The sequence below is a fragment of the Zalophus californianus genome, chromosome 9 (assembly GCF_009762305.2).
Source record: "Zalophus californianus isolate mZalCal1 chromosome 9, mZalCal1.pri.v2, whole genome shotgun sequence".
NCBI classification, from domain to species: domain Eukaryota; kingdom Metazoa; phylum Chordata; class Mammalia; order Carnivora; family Otariidae; genus Zalophus; species Zalophus californianus.
In genome coordinates, this window is record NC_045603.1 from 34,436,440 (window position 1) to 34,457,426 (window position 20,987).

Consider the following 20,987-nt stretch of genomic DNA (forward strand, 5'->3'; position numbering starts at 1 on the left):
GAAAATATATTTTATTTGTTCTTGTCTCTATAGGTGCATATCTTTTGCCATATTTAATACTGCTACTGGTAATAGGTATTCCCCTTTTTTTCCTGGAACTCTCTGTGGGTCAAAGAATTCGGCGAGGAAGCATTGGTGTATGGAATTACATAAGCCCTAAACTGGGTGGCATTGGATTTGCAAGTTGTGTGGTAAGTTTCCTGGTATGGTATATGCCATATAATTTTTACCGCGTTTGTAACTGTATAGTTTGCATTTAAATGAAACTGTTGAGTGTGTATTTCTATTCAACTCTGTAATCATGTTTTTAAAAAACACCATTGGAGTTTGCACTAATGCACTAACCAAGCTGTAAATATTAATACAGTTCATCTTGATAATGTATGTTCTTAAGATCTAAGAGAGACATCTATTTAGAAAAGATAATGTGTTTCAAATAAAAATGAATGAAGATTTTTAATATGTTAAATGGGGTTTTATGCATTTCATCTCGCTTCAAAGGAAGTGGCATGGAAGGTGTAATGTAATCGTGCTATTTTGTTTTGCAGGTGTGCTTTTTTGTGGCTCTCTACTACAATGTCATCATTGGCTGGAGTTTGTTTTATTTTTCTCAGTCTTTTCAGCAACCTCTTCCTTGGGATCAATGTCCTTTGGTGAAAAATGCTTCACACACTTGTAAGACCTGTATCATGTAGTGATTTTGTATATAAAGATCATAAAGTTGCTAAGGGTGTGAGATTTTGAGAATTTTTTTTCTTTTCTTAAAATAATGTGGAAAAATCTTTCAAAATTATCATTACAAACTTTCCTCACTTTTAGGATTGGCATACTTAGAACGAAGACCGTTGGCACCATCTAATTTTACTAGCTCTTCCCAAGTTATTTTATCATGCTGCATGACATTGGGGTAAAATATTATAACTCTTCAGTTGTTAGCTTTGACAATTTTTTATTTTGTACAACTTTCTTGATGCCTTACACTTTGATTAAAATAAATAAAATATAACTTTCAGTTATAAAATAAGTAAGTCATGGAGATGCAAAGTACAGCATAATGAAGATAGTCAATAATACTGTAATAATTGTATGGTGACAGATGGTAACTACACTTATTGTGGTGAGCATCGTGTCATGTACAGAACTGTAGAATCACTATATTGTACACCTGAAATGAATATAACATTCTATGTCAACTATACCTCAGTAACCCAATTTTTTTTAAAAAAGGCCATACAGGTAATCATACATAAAAAAATAGGACAAAAAGAATTTGGATCGAAATAATTTTTTTATGTCTTTAGTTCCCTTGTTTCATAGTTTTCCCATCATTTATTTTTAAATCCCAGAAAATAAATAAGGGACAATTCCCTATAGTAGTGGGGTCCAATAAATCTAGAATGCAACTCACATATGTAGTCTAAAATTTACTAGCAGTCACATTGAAAAAAGTAAGAAATAGGTGAAATATTTTTCCAAAATATTAACATTTCAACAAATAATATAAAAATTGTTAATGTAATAATTTAAAATATTTTTCTTGCACTGAGTCTTTAAAATCTTCTTTGCATTTTGTATTTACAGCACATACCACTTTAGACTAGCTTCATTTCAAAAAGTCACATATGACCAGCAGCTAGTGTATTTGACAGCTCCGTCACAGGAAGTCAGTCAGATAATTCTGGGCGTGGAAGGGGCTATAAACCTTTTGTGTTTTAATTACCTTGCTAAAAAAAGCTTACATATTCCTATTTCAGAAATGTGTAATAAAAAATATTAACAAGAATACATGTCCGTGGATTTTTCACAATTTTGCACAATTGAGTTTTCACTGTGAATTTAAATGCTTCTCTAGAATAATAGTACTTTTCTCTGAAATGTTAAGAACTGATTTGTAGGCTTATTGGGGAAACAAAATGCCATGACTCTTCCTAGTCTGAAATGATTGTAATATCTTTCTTTCTACAGTTGTAGAGCCAGAATGTGAAAAAAGTTCCGCCACCACCTATTACTGGTACAGAGAAGCCCTGAATATTTCCAGTTCCATTTCTGAAAGTGGGGGCTTAAACTGGAAGATGACCGTCTGCTTGCTGGCTGCCTGGGTTGTGGTTTGCTTGGCTATGATAAAAGGCATTCAATCTTCTGGAAAAGTTAGTATGCTAGAGCCCTTCCTGCTTCTGCTAATCACCACTCCTGCATATGATGCCCACCTCAGGCTCCGCTATAAACGTCTGTGGGCAAACTACAAGTACCACGTCATTCTAGGTAGTTAAATAAAGATTGGTGAAAAGTGGTGCTTTAAAAAATGCGTTTAAACTAAAGAAAGAACCTACAGACATATTTTATAGTGAAATCTAAAGTCACTTTTAATCTTTCCTTATTTCATCAAAGAGATTTTTTGAAATTTTGTGTCAGGACCTAGAAGACCTTTATTTTTGCTCTTCATTCTGTTGATCCTCATGTTTTAGTTCACTGAAGATGAAGGTGAGACAGAAATAACAGGAGAGTGAGTCCTACAAATCAGGAGATGCGTGCCTCAGGCTGAGGGTACAGCCCTGCTGGGTCCTGAAGCTGCAGAGCTGGATCTGTGGTACCTGGCAAGGGTCTGGGGGCAGAGCTCAGCTGGGGGGAGGGGGGCGGGGCTGGCAGGGAGGCACTCTAATGTGAGGCTTTGCAGGTCAGAGAGAGGAATTCACATTTTATTGCAACTGTATTAAAAATCCCTGGAGTTCTTTAAGCAGGAATAAGATAACCTGAGTGGTAGCCTGAAAACTAGAATATCACCAGTAGAGCAGGACTACTTCTGGATGTTTGACTTTAGCACCTAGATGGATGGTTGCGCTATTTGCTGAGACAGAGATAGGTGGGGACATCTCTGGGCGACAGTCAGAAGTTCTTTTCTGGATCTGAAAATTTTAGAGACCTGTTAGGCTTCCACGTGCAAATGTCAAGGAAGCAGTAAATATCCGGTTAGGACAATTGCTTTTCTACGCTAATACATTTGCATAACTTTAAGCATAAACATTTGTGAAGCAGAAAGTTAAACCTTGACATTGTTAATTATTCAGAGTCTTAGGAGCCTTCACAGGGGCCCACTCTCAACTCCAGAAGCTTTACAGAATTATAATGGAATTTTGATTAATAAAAAAAAAGGACTCTTTTTTGCTGTTGCTGTTACCTAAAACAATAAAAGTACGAATTTGTTAGGGAGATAGTAGCCATTATTTCTCTTAAATATTGCTTGTTTTGTGAACTATAAGAAATAAACACTATTCAAATTACATCATACCAGTGGACTGTTTTAAAGGAGTGTAAGTAAGGGAGATTCCCTATTTCTCGTTATATCTCAAATAGGATCTTAAGTAAGTCACATTCCATTAAGACTAATAAGCCATTCTAATATGATGCCTATACAACGTATTAATAGTACTATTAATCATGCTATAAAAACAGAGACTGTCAAAGTATAGAATAAAACATGATCTTAACTACAGAAAGGAATATAGTTGTTAGGGTGTCTCACCTACATTTTTTTTTTTTCTTTGTAGATCATGTACTTTAGTTCTCTTTTCCCGTATGTGGTACTTATATGCTTCCTAATCAGAGCACTCCTTTTAAATGGTTCAGTTGATGGCATCCGCCACATGTTTACCCCTAAGGTATGTACTGCATTTCTATTTAAGGCTTATGATCATAAAAGCATTAGGTATATTGTTCATATGTTCCCACAGCTAGATTTAAAGGATAATTGTTCTAACATACATATGCTAGCCTTTTAAATTATAGCTGTTGTGTTAATCAGCCTAGAAAAACCAGGGCTTTTAAATATCCATAATTATATCCATCTATTTCCAATTTTAAATGTCCCATTTTAGTTCTAGAGTGAGACAATCACTATGTGAACCTTAAAAATTCCTTTTATAGTAAATTAACTTCTAATTTTTACACTGATAAATTTTAGGACTTTTCCATCTTTTTAAAAGATTTTATTTATTTATCTGAGAGAGAGAACGTGAGCAGGGGGAGGAGCAGAGGGAGAGGGACAAGCCGACTCGTGCTGAGCATGGAGCCTGCCATGAGGTTCAGTCCCACAACCCTGAGATCATGACCTGAGCCAAAATCAAGAGTCAGACACCTAACTGACTGAGCCACCCAGGGGCCCCAGGACTTTTCCATCTTTCCTCTATTTCCTTCTCTATGTCAGTGGTTCTTAATCTTTTGTAATTGACCCCTTTGAAAAAACCGGTAAGATCTTCTAACCAGAGAAACATAATGAACGTATTAATTTGTTTAATGTCTCAGAAGGTTGACAGATCACCTAAAATCCGTGAACCCAGGCTGAGAAGGCTTCTGTACTCTAAATCCTGTCTCAGAGAAAATCCATGTTCTTGTTTCGAGGTTTTGTGCCTCCTAGAATAATATTTATAGTGGTGAGTTTGGGAAGTTTTGTAACCTTTATAAATGCATATGCATTTCAGGAAAGTTCTCATTAGGCTCCACAAAAGACTCAGAACTGATGTTCTCTCATTCATCTTAGAGTTGAACTCAATGCTGGGCACCTTGAACCTGCTTAATCAATCCTTGTAGACTTGGGATAGTGATTTGGCAGGAAACAAAAACAAGTTTTGAAGGGTTTATACATTTTAGTTATTCACTGAAATGAAGTTAACACCTCATTATTAGTTTGCCAACACTATTACAGGCAGACATGGAGTTATAAAGGTAAAGTTTCAAAATTAGTTCAGAAAGTGGAAGTTATCTGAAGGGTGAATTTGCAGCCAGAATCATGTTGTGGGATTTGGGCAGAAATTAGCTTTCCTGGAATTCTTTGTCACTCCAGCTGCCTTGATAGGATGTAAAAGAGGCTGTGTTCTTTGGGTATCAAGTTTCAGCTTAGTATTCATTCTCTAGTAGCAAAAATGCGGCCATTGGTATCTGATTTTCTTGACTAATTCAAAAGTCCTGGTTAGCATTTAGAGTTGTTGGAACCCCTCAGTGAATAACTAGTTAAGATATTTGGCTTCAAATGGGCCATATTTACTAAGCAAAAATATTTACATTGTAATTTCTAAAAGAAAAGATTTCTAGTTTAAAACAACCAACTTTGGTGTGAACTTCTGGAATATCACCTTATATAAGTTGGCAATTGCTTGTGACATAATTCTAAATATTTGAATTAAATAGCTATCTTAGAATTCAGCTACTTTGATATGACACTTTCACATGGCCCTGTATTTAAAACTATGGCATTACTGACATTTTCATCCGGGACTAGGCATCACTATTAAAATATAGTTAATTCTTTCTTCAGCCCACTTTTCATTGACTATAGATAAAATTCTGTTTTAGGTCACTGCACGTATGATAGTTAATATAATAACGATAAGTTGTCAGTTACTTTTTAGTTTACATTGTTTATCCAAGGGAGAAAGTAAAGCACACAAACTATTCCCAAAACAGTGAATGGAGATTTAGCTCCTGAACTGGAAGAAAGCGGAATGTCTTTAGTAAATGGGTGTTGCCTGCCATCTAGTGGGTAAAGTAGAGATAGATAGTTGAGTGTATTTGAGATCAATATTAATGATAGAGTGGTAATGTAGCAATGATCAACAAACAATATGAGTATTTCAGTTAAATCTTAATAAATTATAAATATAATCGTGATTATGTTTCATGAGAATATTATATTCTATCTCAATTATAATCACTAAAATTAAACAATAAATTGAACTAAAATTGAACAACACATCCTAATAACTAATAACTGAAATAATTAAATCCTAGTAACTAAAATTGAACAATAAATCCTAATATTTGAGAAAATGCACATTTTGGAATCACTTTGGTTTATATTTCAGCTCTACCTCAGAACTGCCGTGTAACCCTGGGCAGGTTACTTAACCTTTTTAAGATTCAGACAATAGTAGCAACAAATTTCATGGATTGTTCTGAAGATCAATTGAGGTAGTCCATACAAAGTGCTTATCAGTACTCCTACCAATGCAGTCCATATATGTCAACAATTATGGAGCACTTAGAGTGTGGTAGGGCATGTGATAGAGTGGTATATGCCTTGTTACTCCCATCTTCAGTTGAAGAAGCTGAAACTCAGGGAGGGCAGCCACTTACTCTAGATTGCACTGCTTTTAGATTATTAAATGGCAGAATCGAAATCTAAAACTGTGGACCTCATCTTCTTATGCACATTTGACATTGCCCCCAGTGAAGGCAGCCTCATTGCAATAGTAAAAAGAGATAAAATACCAATTTAAACACTTTTTTTACTCAAATCAAACCTGTTCATTGACATCTATGTCACATATGGCTAATATTAATTGTCCCATTTAAAAGGTTTGATTATAGACAGTGATAATTGTCCAAGAAGTAAAGCAGAGTTACTTGAAATATATGTTCAGCACAGGTTCAGACCTTCAGAACTTTGGCTCTGAAAGGGTCTTAGAGATGATGTAGCTGCATTGCTTCAATTTTCAAAGAAAAGGCTTTCAGAAAACTATTGAAAGAAATGCATCATACATACGTGAATATGCAAAGTACAAATAGTCAACGCTCCCAAACTTATAATCTGCTTATTATCTGCCTTGACTACTGGACTGCCCCCAGAAAACACAAAACTTAGCATATTAGTTAAATAATTAAATTTTATTGGTAATTAATTTATTTTGCTTTGGAAGGAAAACCAAGACTTAAAATAGGAAATGATTGAAGATAGTTAATTTCAAACAGTCCTTTTGATTTGTCTTAAAGATTACTTAAAAATTCCTACACAAGTAGAAAATCTCCATGTACACGTTTGTCTCTAGTTTTCCATTTTTATATTTCTGGTCTCACTACTAAGTGAAAACTCTGTTACTTCTACTAAGAACAGATTACTCCCCCAGTTGAAATAACCTTTGGGTGCATAAATATCATTATGATATATTTAAATAAGAGAACTGATTCCATGTAGATTATTCCGAAGTACTATGTTACAGCTGACTTCTATTATGTTTAATTTTAAACAGCTTGAAATGATGCTGGAACCCAAGGTCTGGAGAGAAGCTGCTACTCAGGTGTTCTTTGCCTTAGGTCTGGGATTTGGTGGTGTCATCGCCTTTTCAAGCTACAACAAAAGAGACAACAACTGCCACTTTGATGCTATCCTGGTGTCCTTCATTAATTTTTTTACATCTGTCCTGGCAACACTGGTGGTGTTTGCGGTTCTGGGCTTTAAAGCAAATGTCATAAGTGAGAAATGCATAGCAGAGTATGGATATTAATTTCCTTTAGCTTTTGATGGCATAATTGTATAAAACATATACCCCCCACACACACACCCATAAAGGTGCATTCGTTGTGTTGTTCTATTTTTCAGAAATTCGAAGGTGATCATAAAACTTTTGAAAATGGGCGACATTAGTCGGGATATTATTCCTCACCATATCAACCTTTCAGCTGTTACTGCCGAAGATTATCATTTAGTTTATGACATCATTCAAAAAGTGAAAGAAGAAGAATTTTCTGCTCTTCATCTTAATTCCTGTCAAACCGAGGATGAGCTAAATAAAGTGAGTAGGCTATGTTTAAGCAACACAGTAATTATCACTCAGGTAAAAAGACACATATCCAGAAGACTTCTTTTAGGAAAATGAGCTTTAAAATGACAGTGGAAGATTATGCTGTTTCAAAATTCACATTTTTATTTCAGAGAACATACTTTTTTTTTAAAGTTTTTATTTTTATTTTTTTATTATGTTAGTCACCATACATTACCTCATTAGTTTTTGAGGCAGTGTTCCATGATCCATTGTTTGCATATAACACCCAGTGCTCCATGCTGTACGTGCCCTCTTTAATACCCATCCCCAGGCTAACCCATCCCCCCACCCGCTCCCCTCTAGAACCCTCAGTTTGTTTCTCAGAGTCCATAGTCTCTCATGGTTCATCTCCCCCTCTGATCTCCCCCCCTTCATTTTTCCCTTCCCGCTATCTTTTTTTTTTTTAGCATATAATGTATTATTTGTTTCAGAGGTACAGGTCTGTGATTCAACAGTCTTACACAATTCACAGTGCTCACCATAGCACATACCCTCCCCAATGTCTACCACCCAGCCACCCCATCCCTCCCACCCCCCCACCACTCCAGCAACCCTCAGTTTGTTTCCTGAGATTAAGAATTCCTCATATCAGTGAGGTCATAGGATACATGTCTTTCTCTGATTGACTTATTTTGCTCTGCATAATACCCTCCAGTTCCATCCATGTCATTGCAAATGGCAAGATTTCATTTCCTTTTGATGGCTGCATAATATTCCATTGTATATATGTATATATATACCACCTATTCTTTATCCATTCTTCTGTCGATGGACATCTTGGCTCTTTCCATAGTTTGGCTATTTCCATAGTTTGGCTATTGTGGACATTGCTGCTATAAACATCGGGGTGCATGTACCCCTTCAGATCCCTACATTTGTATCTTTGGGGTAAATACCCAGTGGTGCAATTGCTGGATCGTATGGTAGCTCTATTTTCAACTTTTTGAGGAACCTCCATACTCTTTTCCAGAGTGGCTGCACCAGCTTGCATTCCCACCAGCAGTGTAGGAGGGTTCCCCTTTCTCCACATCCCCGCCAACATCTGTTGTTTCCTGACTTGTTAATTTTAGCCATTCTGACTGGTGTGAGATGGTATCTCATTGAGGTTTTTGATTTGGATTTCCCTGATGCCGAGCGATGTTGAGCACTTTTTCATGTGTCTGTTGGCCATTTGTATGTCTTCTTTGGAATAATGACTGTTCCTATCTTCTGCCCATTTCTTGATTGGATCATTTGTTCTTTGAGTGTTGAGTTTGATAAGTTCTTTATAGATTTTGGATACTAGCCCTTTTTCTGATATGTCATTTGCAAATATCTTCTCCCATTCTGTCGGTTGTCAACTTCTTCCTAGAAGCATCGCCAAAGGCAAGGGAAGCAAGGGCAAAAATGAACTATTGGGACTTCATCAAGCTAAAAAGCTTTTGCACAGCAAAAAAAAAAACAACAGTCAACAAAACCTAAGGTTTTTATTTTAATAACAGTTAGTTAATGTGTGGAATTTAAGGAACAAAACAAACAAGCAAAGGGGAAAAAATAAGAGAAATCAAAAGAACATATTTTCTTAAATTACAAAGATTTGCTTTACTTTAAAAAGCAATCTCACTGATTAAGCCACAAAAATTTAAAATATGAATATAAATCAATTTTCATCAAAGAAAATGAAATTAGTCTGATACTTTTCCTGAAATGATCTTTAACACAAAATTGAAGTTATGACTATCATTAATGTATTGCATGGTTGTTTGGACACATAATTGATATTTAGCCATTTTAATATTTTTGTTTAACAAGTTCATGACTAACTCCTTTAGCCACTGTCATTTATTTTAATAAACATGAAACAGGTGAATATTAATACGTATCATTGTATTGGTTGTTGCCCTTTCCCCTGTATTGCCAAAAAGGAAAATATAATGGAGAAATGAACCATTGATCCCTTGCGGTAAGACAGCTAACACTATACATGAGACTAAACATAAAGAATCATGTGCAAGAAATTATGGATGGAGCCATCATTTATATAAAAATCTTGAGTTTTGTAAAGAAAGATTTAATTATTAAATCACCCTTTAAAGTTTTTGTTTTTGTTTTTTCCTTTTTTAATTCTGGTCTGTTGTTTTTATGAGATAACACAATCAACTTTTGTTTAGAGGCACAGTTTCTTAGGAGACAGCATGGTATCAGCCTATCTATTTCCAGTAACTCCCAAGCATTATGCAGAGTTTTCCCTCCCCTTAATATTGCTCAGTACTAATGTTGCTATTTTATATAATTTACAGGCTGTTCAGGGGACTGGTTTAGCTTTCATTGCCTTTACAGAAGCAATGACACATTTCCCTGCATCCCCCTTCTGGTCAGTGATGTTCTTCCTCATGCTGGTAAATCTAGGGCTTGGTAGCATGTTTGGAACCATTGAAGGGATCATCACACCTGTTGTGGATACTTTCAAAGTGAGGAAAGAAATTCTTACTGGTGAGTTTTTAGGTATTTGACTTTTCATTGAACTGATACAGGCCATTTTACTCTTGGTGAGAGGTCAGAGATGGAAATGGAAAGTGTTTTATTAATGCCCATTTATTAATATGTATGTATTATTTGTTATTTTATTTATATGTTATATACAATGCAAATGATAGATTCTAGATTCAATGTAGATTATATTAATTATTCATTGGTGATTACTTATTATATTACTTTTTATTAATAGTAATGATCACTATTATGAATTTATTCATGAATTTATCATGAATAGAATGAAGTCATAGAATGTTCGTGTATAATTTTGTAAATAAGAAAATTATTTTTAAAAGTTCAGATCCAATATTCCTTTTCCAAAAAGTGCATCGTTGAAATTGATAAACCTAAATTCAGTTCTCATATAAAATAGCCCTTGTAGCCTACTAGTAGTTAATATCTCCAAGTAAGAAAGAAAATAAAATAATTTATCAATATTGACGGTTATTATTAAGTCCAACATGCAAGCAATTATTAAAGTACCAGTTTTGGGGGTGCCTGGGTGGCTCAGTCGGTTGGGCGACTGCCTTTGGCTCAAGTCATGATCCCAGGGTCCTGGGATTGAGCCCCACGTTAGGCTCCCTGCTCTGCAGTGAGTCTGCTTCTCCCTCTCCCTCTCCCCCTGCCTGCCGCTTCCCCTGCTTGTGCTCTCTCTTTGTGTCAAATAAATAAAATCTTAAAAAAAGAGTACCAGTTTTGTACTGCACCATCCTTGCACTTGAAGGATATAAAGGATATAAGAGAAATTATAAAAGAGAGATATAGGAGAGCCTTGTCTCCAAAAATAATAGAACTGATAACTAACACCAAGTCTGGTACATGAGACTTACACCATGTAATATACTGATAGATGGTATAGTAGTGATTTAACATGTTACAAGAATTAAGAAGCTGCGAGGGTCATCTCAATATATGATGGAACTATCAGTGACAGGGATGGCAGTTAAATTGGAAAGGGGAAGGGTCTTGTAGGGGTCAGAGGATAGCTTTAGTAATAGCTTTAATTTAACATATATAAACAGAGATAAAGAGAAGAGTTAAGGAAGCCAGCCAGACCAGAGTGCAGGAACAGTGTCAGTAAGTGATGCAAAAACAAATTAGAAAATGTATACCTATACCTATATATACATATATATATATATATATATATATATATATATATAATAGTGAATGCTGGGCAGTAATATAAAAGCTCATCAAAGTTCTGTTTTTGACTCTGAAAGATTTAGTAATAACTGCTGTGTAAATAACTTTCAAATATGTATCTTTATGAATTAGTGCTCTGCTAAGTTTGGTATGTACGTGTAAAACAATTTTAGCAGTTTATTAAATGCTTATGTCTTAACTCAGCTATAAATGAGAAACTTCCTTATCTTCTCCCAAATGAGGCAGTCTCTACTTCTGAAGTTTCTATTTAATTCAAGGCTACCCGTATCCTGCCTGATGGGCACACTAAATAACATCTTTGCCACTTTCCTCATTTTTGCCCCATATGTAAACCCCCCTGTAGTAAGAGGGCTTGCAAAATTAAGGGAAAAGCAGCAGTGTAGAGGAAAAACATACACGAGGTAGTATTTTGTGAACCCCACTGGAGAACCTGTTTGGTCAGAGCAAAGGGGAATGTCCTCTCTTTTCCCATTACCTGTCTTTTGGGATCATACCTATACTTAAAGTCATATTTCACCTCGATGAAACGTTGTGCTTTTGTCTTCTCTGATAGTACAGTAGGACTAAGATAAGTAAATTACTTACAGTCTTTACTCTCAAATCTCCAGCAAAGCTCTTACTATCTGTACCAACTAGAATATGCTTTCTTCATATTCACCATGTACTACGGTGTAAGTAGGTGAGAGTGAAAGTGACACAGGCTGTGGTTCAAGCCCTGCTACTTCCATCCTGAGACTTTGAGTACAGTATACTGGGACAAGCATTTAAATATTTCAGTAGGGACGCCTAGGTGGCTCAGTCGTTAGGCGTCTGCCTTTGGCTCAGGCTCTGATCCCAGGGTCCTGGGATCAAGCCCCGCATCGGGCTCCCTGCTCAGCAGGAAGCCTGCTTCTCCCTCTCCCACACCCCCTGCTGTGTCCCCTCTCTCACTGTGTACTCTCTCTGTCAAATAAATAAATAAAATTGTTAAAAAAGAAAATTTCAGTATGTGATAGACTCCAAGTAAATGTTACTTTTCCTTCTCTACATTATATGTTTATATATAATATCCATTTATCTATGATGTAACTCATACGACTAGCATTGTGCTTGAGAGATGGAGGTGATGACTTCACTTAACCCATACTTAGGGAGATTGTCGGGGAACCCCCATGTGATTGAACCCAAGGATGTCTGTTTTCTCCCCTCCCAAACTGCCAGTACCTGCTTTACTACTTTTTCTCGCCTCTGCTCAAAGGTGGTTGAGAAATAGAACGCAGTAATCTTTTATTTTTGACAGCTTCTCTACTAAAGTGTGTGAGAGAATAGAGTTTAACATAAATATGGGAATATTATATGGATCCCAGAAATCTCTCTAAGCTTTTATATTAATTGTAGCTTATCAAAAGTTACTGTCTTACAGTGGATTCATATTAAATCTGGGGCTAAATCCAGGCAACTCCCAATGTATTATATTCCATAGTATCAGGAAAGGTGTTGCCTATTTTTATCATTGAAAAGTTATAAAAGTGAAGACAACATTGATTGAATATAATACCTCATAATTAAATGTAAAAGACTGGACTGAATAAAAGCTTAATTTTTTCATCTATTTCTTTCGTACAGTTATCTGTTGTTTTCTGGCATTTTGTATTGGCCTGATATTTGTGCAACGCTCTGGAAATTACTTCGTTACAATGTTTGATGATTATTCTGCTACACTCCCTCTGCTAATTGTAGTCATTTTGGAGAATATTGCTGTATCCTTTGTTTATGGCATAGATAAGTAAGTATATTTGCTTTTATGCATTCATTTTTCATCTCTATATTGGAAAGACCAATTGTCAATATCTTTTTCATTTAGAAGAGGAGGGAAATGACTAGAGGGAAAAATTCTTTGCAACAAAATCAAATCTTTTGCAGGCTCTTCTTGGTTCAATCCATTTATTAAGGCCTATTCTTCTGTTAGGTGATTAGATAGAATTGTGCGGATGGTAATATAATCTAGGATTCTGGAGCTTTGATTTTATTCTAGTTTGAAATAGTATCTTCCAGGATCTAGTGAGTAATGGCTATGCTCCAAGAACCTTGTTAAGTTGTTTTAAGTTATTATAGTTGTCCACATTTCACATTTCTCAGGCTTATGAGACACCATGTGACTTGCTCATCACCTGGACAGAGGCACACCTGGGATTCATAGCTGTTTCTGCTTAACTTTAAAGCCTGTCTTCCTAATTACTTTGCTAATCTGTTTTATGGGAGGAGTTTTATTTTATTATGATACGTACGTCCTATGTAGCAGGTCAGTTTTGGGAAGTGATCTATCCTGCTTGGAGGCATATGTGGCATTTGCTATGCACAAACTTCATATTCATGTGGAGTCATTACTTGAATAACTAGATGCCTAAACCTCTAAATTATATACCTGCTTGATGTGAAAAGTATATATACTTGGCATGAAATGAGGCATTAGAGTACTCTCAGGAGAAAAAGGTTACTGGAGGTTTTGTACAATATATTTTTTAAAGTTGTTGTCTTTAGTTAACATATATGGACCAAGGCAATAAGATCAGCAAGCTTATTAGAGGTCTACGTAAAGGAGGAACGAGTGTGTTACGTGAAGACCAGAGTCCTCTTAAACAACATAGAGAATGTTACTGGTATTGAATGAGCTTCGTGACAAAGCTTGGAGAATGTTTTTATTCGTGTCAAAAGCTCCAGGCAAGAAAGGGGAGGGAGACTTACTTTTAATAATCATGTACTATACAGTAATAGAAGTAATAGCTGTCTGACATGCATTAAATCTGAATCCTCATAAAAATACCCTGTGGTAACTAATATCATCCATATTATAGATGGAAAATTGGCCTTACTTGTGCAGGAGAACAAGAATGTTAGTTACGAGCCAAGACTGTAATTTAGAAGGTAATTTCAAAATTAGGTATCCCTATACTCTACCAAGATACCCCTAACTTGCACTGTGTTGGAATTTGATATTATCATTGGACTGATCTGTGGATCAATAAGATCATAATTTAGATTTCCATTTAAACAGTTTGTCATTTACAATAGGCATAGTACAAAATATCTCTTCTTGGTAGTTAGTGTCCCTGATTAATAATAGTTAACAACCGCAAGAATAGTGATACTACTACTAATAGTAGTTCTTAAACTGATATCTATTAAAGTCCTACTATATGTGCACCTATTAAATTCCTACTGTATGCGAGGTAGTGTGTTCTGCATACATTACCTATGAGCCTAACAATAACCTAAGATAGAAATCTCTTTTCTGAAAATGCCAAAAAAATGCTCTTCCATCTTTTGGTGTATATCTTAGTGTCTAAAGATGCAGGAAAATTCACTTGAATGTGGCCAAATCTTAGGAAAAATATTTTTTAGAAAAGAGGAAACAACAGAATAAATCCCTGCAGACAACAAAAGAACATAAGCAAAATAGATGAAAAACTAACCATATTTCAAAAATGAGTTGAAACATATTTTTCTAAAAGAAAAAGAATAGCATACATCAGTTGTTTAAAAATCAGGAAATATGATAATTAAAGAAAAGGAAGATTTGAAAACAGGTGCTAGAACTCAGGAAATAACTGTGAATATTAATATTCAGAAATGATGATCAAATTACAAAGAACACAGAAACAATAAGCACAATGACTAGTTCCACAAGAATTAGAAGTTAGAAAAGAGGAATACTTTTTTTATTTTTTTTTAAAGATTTTATTTATTTATTTGACAGAGAGAGAGACACAGCGAGAGAGGGAACACAAGCAGGGGGAGTGGGAGAGGGAGAAGCAGGCTTCCCGCGGAGCAGGGAGTCCAATGCGGGACTCGATCCCAGGACCCTGGGATCGTGACCTGAGCTGAAGGCAGACGCTTAACGACTGAGCCACCCAGGTGCCCAGGAATACTTTTTTTTTTAATCAAGAAGAAATACAAGGGGCACCTGGGTGGTTCAGTCGGTTAAGCATCTGCCTTCGGCTCAGGTCATGATCCCAGGGTCCTGGGATCGAGTCCCACTTTGGGCTCCCTGCTCAGGGCGGGGGCTCTGCTTCTCCTTTTCCCTTCTGCTTGCATGTGCTCTCTCTATCTCTCTCGCTATCTTTCCAACTTTGAAATAAACAAATGAAATCTTTAAAAAAAAGAAGAAGAAATAGCAAAGGAGCTAAGAAAAGGAGTAGGAACAGGAGTTAAACAAAGATGACTCCACATGTGTACAGTGAAGTCCTCAAAAAGCAGTGGCTGGAACAATATTAAATGCTGTAATTGAAGAAACTTGCCTAAAATAAGGGACAACCTGAATGTTGAAAGGGCACATGGTACACTTGGAAAAATAGACATAAGGCAACACCAGGACATAGTCTAGGCTCTTACTTCAAGACAAAAAAGTTAAAAAAAAAACAAAAAGGGCCATCCAGGCAAAAACAGTAACAAACAAAACAATCAAAATTACTTATGAGAGAAAAATCTGAAAGTCAACACATTTTTTTGTAACAATATTATGTAGTTAGAAATATTTACAATTCTCAAGGAAAGAAAACATAAGCCACAGATGTTTAAACCAGCAACAATCACATTCAAGTATAGTGACCACAGACAGACAATTATGAGCATACAAGAAATTAGGGTATATAGTTACTATGATCTCTCTTTGAAGTCTGTACTAGAGAACTGTCTTTACACAACCAAAAAATCTACTGGAACACTGGTGGGTGGGCGATGATTATCTCTATTTAAATAATAAGAGATATATAGACCACTATGTAATGATTATGCCTTGACAGCGTTGACATCATATACCTAAAAGGGTGAACTTTATTTCATGTAAATAATACCACGGTAAACTTCTTAAAACAACAACATAAGCCTAATGGTTACTAAGTCTAAGTACTAATTTACAGGAAATAGGAGGATCAGATGCACTTGTGAAGCAACACTGTGTGGATGTAATCAGCAAAATCCAGACTCTGAGATTACTATGGTATAGAGTGTCCAGCTGATTGAAAAAAAAAAAAGTGGAAGAAACAAAAAAGAGATGTAGGAGGAACGTAAGAGGTGAAAAAGGGGTTTGAGAAACACATCAGCCAGTTGCAATGTGTGGACCTTCTTTCAATTCCAACAAATAGACTATGAAGAGAAGTGAAAGTTTAGATTATATAAACACTGGTTAGATACTGGATGATATTAATTAATTATTGCTAAATAAAAAAAGAGACAAGGAATTTTGAATGTATTGCAAACATTGTGTTTATAGAGTAGAAAATCATCAGTGGGAAACTTTTCAGTAATTGGTTTGCGTGCTTTCACTAGACAAAAATCACAATACTTAACTGTTTACATTTACTTTATGAATGTTCTTAACTTATAAGTCATCTCCCAATATGATTTTTTGATTCAGTATAAAATGTCATAGGGTATCATAGCTAAACCCTTGTCAAACTGTCAATATAATGCACATTTTTAAGGTATAGAAATATTAACTCAAGGCATAATTAAATGCTTTCTTTTTATTTAGATTTATGGAAGACCTGAAAGATATGCTGGGGTTTGCTCCCAACAGATATTACTACTATATGTGGAAATATATTTCTCCTCTAATGCTATTATCACTGCTAATAGCTAGTGTTGTGAATATGGGATTAAGTCCTCCTGGCTATAATGCATGGATTGAAGATAAGGTAAAATACAAAATAAGGAAGTTAGATGAAAAATACATGTGAAATATTATTTTAGGGGTTTTTGTCTTTCGCTTTCTTCACAATATATTTCGCTGTTTAATGAATGGTTTTGTTTTTATGCAAGGATCTTGAGGTTTATATTTTGTTTGGCCCCAAACATGTATGATTTTGTTACAGATTGTAGATTTTTTTAATACATGAGAAATATGGACTTGGTCCTCACTAAAGTAGCTGTGTGTATGTCACCATAGATGAACCAATAATTATGGGGCCTTTGACTCTAGAAAACATATTGTCCAAACCACCAGGAATATTTTTCCTGTATAAATTTATTAAATCATATCCCAGATACTGTATAACAAGAAAATATGCATTAGCCATGAAGATATAATTGAAATAAATATTGAAGGAAAGTTTTATTGTAACTGTTTTGTATTAGCAATGATGATTTCAATTTCTGTTTTCAAGGTGCATTAGCCACATCATAATAAAGATACATATTAACTGTTATAAAATCAGAATGCTTATTTTTCAGAGATACCTCTGACCTTGAACTATTCTACGTTCAATAACGCTGTATAACAACAACTAATTTCATGACTGGGGCATTAACAAGTCTGTTAACCCTTACTAAAACCCTTGGGGCCAGATGTGTTTCAAGATTTAGATTTTCAGATTTTAGAAGGACAGTGTGGCACATGTAATTTAATGACTGAGAGCAATGCTGATTTATTATTTCTCAGGGTTCTGCAGGTGAACGGGCTCATTCTCTAGGCTTTTACCTGAACGAACTCATACAGTTGATTGAACTTGGAAGGCTGGTCTCTCTCTATGTAATCTTTCATTCTTGGCTTCTTGCCGGCATAATGGACTCAGGGCGGCAGCATCCTAAGAAACAGAGGCAGAACTTGCAAGGCCTGTAAAGCCTTGCCTTTAAAGTTGATTGATGTCACTTCCACAACATTCTGTGGTCAATACATGTCACAAGACTCTGCTTACAGACCTGAGACAAATATTTTTTTTCATGTACTTACAGAGCAAGATTATCGATAATGACTTTTTTTTTTTTTTTTTTTTTTTTGGCTTTCACAGGCATCTGAAGAATTTCTGAGCTACCCAACGTGGGGACTGGTTGTCTGTATCTTACTGATGGTCCTGGCAATACTCCCTGTCCCAGCTGTCTTTATCATTCGTCACTGCAACCTAATAGACAATAGTTCTGGTAATTTAGCATCTGTGACCTATAAGAGAGGAAGGGTCCTGAAAGAGCCTGTAAACTTAGAGGGCGATGATGCAAGCCTCATTCATGGAAAGATATCCAGTGAGATGTCATCTCCAAATTTTGGTAAAAATATTTATCGAAAACAGAGTGGATCACCAACTCTGGATACTGCTCCCAATGGACGATACGGAATAGGGTACTTGATGGCAGATATGCCAGATATGCCAGAATCTGACTTGTAGCTGGAAGGAAAATATCAGTGGGTTCTATTTGGTTCATTTTTATCAATGAACATTGGCTCTACTAAGAGAAGCATTAGGCTTCACTTATCAGAGGGTGATCTCAGGTGTTCCTTGGCTGTGATCTTTAATCCTAAGTATATGTAAATGCAACTAGAGCATTCCTTCGGATTCTTTGGTTTACATTTGCGCAGAAAGAGTTACAGACAGAGCTTATAGTTACTGAGGTCCAGGTTTGTCAGAATTTTTAAAAATACTTTTGGGTGTTTTTTCAAGCATTTCTATCTCAAAGGAAAAAAAAACAGGTGTTACCTCAGTTTCTAATAATTTCTGGTTTAATAGTATTGGCAATTCAAAAATGGTATACTTCAAAATTTATAAGTTTGCCTTCCGGGTAACTCCCCGTATTACAATGAGCAGTTGTGTAAGTTGGTGCCTCTAAGCACACTTCCATGAATATGTTGTGTAGATAGGCTGTACTTATTTTGGTAGCATTGATACCTTCTTAGGCAATTCACTGAAGAAAACTGCAAAATATTTTCTTATGTAATAGCTGTATAGAGCAATAGTATCAAAGAATAATGCTGGATGACAGTTTCGATTCGGAGGTGACTGGGGATCATGTGCGTGGTGGTTGTATATTTTGTGTAAAATATATGTGTGAAAATGATCTAAGAATGAGTCACTCAGCACTCTCAAGAATTATGCAGATTCTGCATTTTCCTATGCCGTGTGCCTAAAAACCTACTTGATATTTATTGTGGTTTCAAGATTACTCATAGTATATTTATATATACTTGCAATGTATATAGATGTATATTAGTACTCTTAAGTACTGATTTGAAAACTTGAAGCAAGATGGCATTTTATTTCATATCTTTCTGTTTTGCTTCTGTTTTATGCAAATATAAATCCTTTTTTTAAGTGATTGTTAAGATTGTATGGCATTACATTTTAAGCTACAAATAAATGAAGTTAAAAATGATGTCTGTTTTCCACACTGATTTTTCTTATATCACCTGAATTGGATTACCTTGCATTTCAGTCAGCACTTAGGCATTTCTCGTAATAATTAATCATTACATTCCAAGAGGGATTAATAGATTGATTAATAGAGTCACCACCACTTCAGAGACAAAGGAAAAGTGAGTACTAGGGTTAAATGGTATTCTAACATAGTCTCACAATTCTTGAAAAAGTAGTCTCCTAGGAGATCATGTGTACAGTTGACTGCTTACGGCGTCAGTATAGTCTCTGAAATGTAAATTATGATTTTTTTTATGAAACTGTTGTATCTATGAAAGTGGATGAAGCAGAACTCCACTGAGTGCCATCTCACTAAAAGGCTTTTATTTATAACCACCCTACTGCTATATTAGTCACATTTAAAATATCACAATAAATACAGCAGCAAAATGGGGGAGGTAGTACACACACCATATCCATTAATGAATGTTTGGCCAAATATGTTTGGTCTGCTAGAGATATATGTTAACAGACTGCATCACAGCATTTAAAATATAATTCCACTGGTGACTAAAACTTTTGGTTTTGTTTTTACATACTTGTTCATATTGTATTTTGTATCACTTTGAAATTAAAAAAATATTCATTGATAGGAAATGTATGTACATTTTACAGAACTCAAAAATTATGACAATTCAGTGTAGAGTGAATTTCCCTCCCAACATTTCTCCTAGCCGCCCAATTCCAACCTTGAAGGCAACCACCGTTAGCAGTTTCTTACGTGTCCTTTTGGCGATGTGTACATGCATCACACAAATAACAGCATTCTGTGTTCTGTCTTCTGGATCTTACTTCTGTGAATAATTTATCCTGGACATTGTCTCATGTGAAAGCACACAGATCTGCCTCATTATTTCAGATGTTGAAGGAATAAATTTTACTTTTGTGTTGAAGCAGTATTTTTTATAAGCTTCGCCAATTTTAAAAGGTTTGTAGCAAATACTTATTTACCTGCTGGCCTTTACCTTATCACGACTATAGACTGTCAAACAACACTATCTCTCTTCGCTCCCTCCCGCCATGGGCTCTTAAATCTACAGATGGGATACTTGCCTTCCACTGGAGAATAGATCTCCTCCATTTTGTTTACACAGTCATGTGAAGAATGCAGGAATCCTGTACGCTGGAAGAGAAGCCAAATTGTTTGTAATGCCCTCATGTGGCAGATGAGACAACTAGACAGTGAAAAGAACAGGTCTTCTCTCCTTTCTGCTTCTTTTATTCAGTCAGTTCTTTGGCTGTTCATTCATTCACTCGTTTGCTCCCCTTTCTTTGAGCATCTCTCCACCAAGAATCTACCCTATTCTTAGTACTAAGCCAAGGCACTATTGTAATTAGTGTGACCTATTCATTTTTACCCTATTTTTCTCCTCTTTGTCAGAGAGACCCCTCTCCCACCCTTTCCCAGGCAGTGTAGGATTTAATCAATAAACAGTAGTGCATGTGAGCTATACCTGTTTTTGTATTACTTTCCATGACTTTTGTAAACTGGCCTAAAATGTACCTGGATATAACAGAGTCAGGTGTTGGCTACCTTCAAATGGAAAGGAGG

At 35.6% G+C, this 20,987-nt stretch overlaps 1 protein-coding gene across 7 annotated transcripts in view; it reads left to right on the forward strand.

The window, feature by feature from the left end:
* Positions 1-18,700, forward strand: part of SLC6A15 (solute carrier family 6 member 15) — a 42,357-nt gene extending 23,657 nt beyond the window's left edge. For 3 of the 7 annotated variants that reach the window (XM_027591696.1, XM_027591698.2, XM_027591697.1), the window contains exons 3-12: positions 34-191; positions 549-675; positions 1,966-2,147; positions 3,546-3,656; positions 7,020-7,261; positions 7,370-7,562; positions 9,872-10,064; positions 12,879-13,038; positions 16,786-16,948; positions 18,041-18,700. In XM_027591696.1, coding sequence (XP_027447497.1) covers positions 34-191; positions 549-675; positions 1,966-2,147; positions 3,546-3,656; positions 7,020-7,261; positions 7,370-7,562; positions 9,872-10,064; positions 12,879-13,038; positions 16,786-16,948; positions 18,041-18,412 — 1,901 coding nt within the window. In that variant the 3' untranslated portion in view covers positions 18,413-18,700. Of the gene's footprint in view, positions 1-33; positions 192-548; positions 676-1,965; positions 2,148-3,545; positions 3,657-4,299; positions 4,699-7,019; positions 7,262-7,369; positions 7,563-9,871; positions 10,065-12,878; positions 13,039-14,107; positions 14,178-16,171; positions 16,326-16,785; positions 16,949-18,040 lie in introns of those variants that run through there. The other 4 variants (XR_004820272.1, XM_035729062.1, XM_035729064.1 and 1 more) reach the window with 4 other exon arrangements.
* The last annotated feature ends 2,287 nt before the right edge of the window (positions 18,701-20,987 follow it).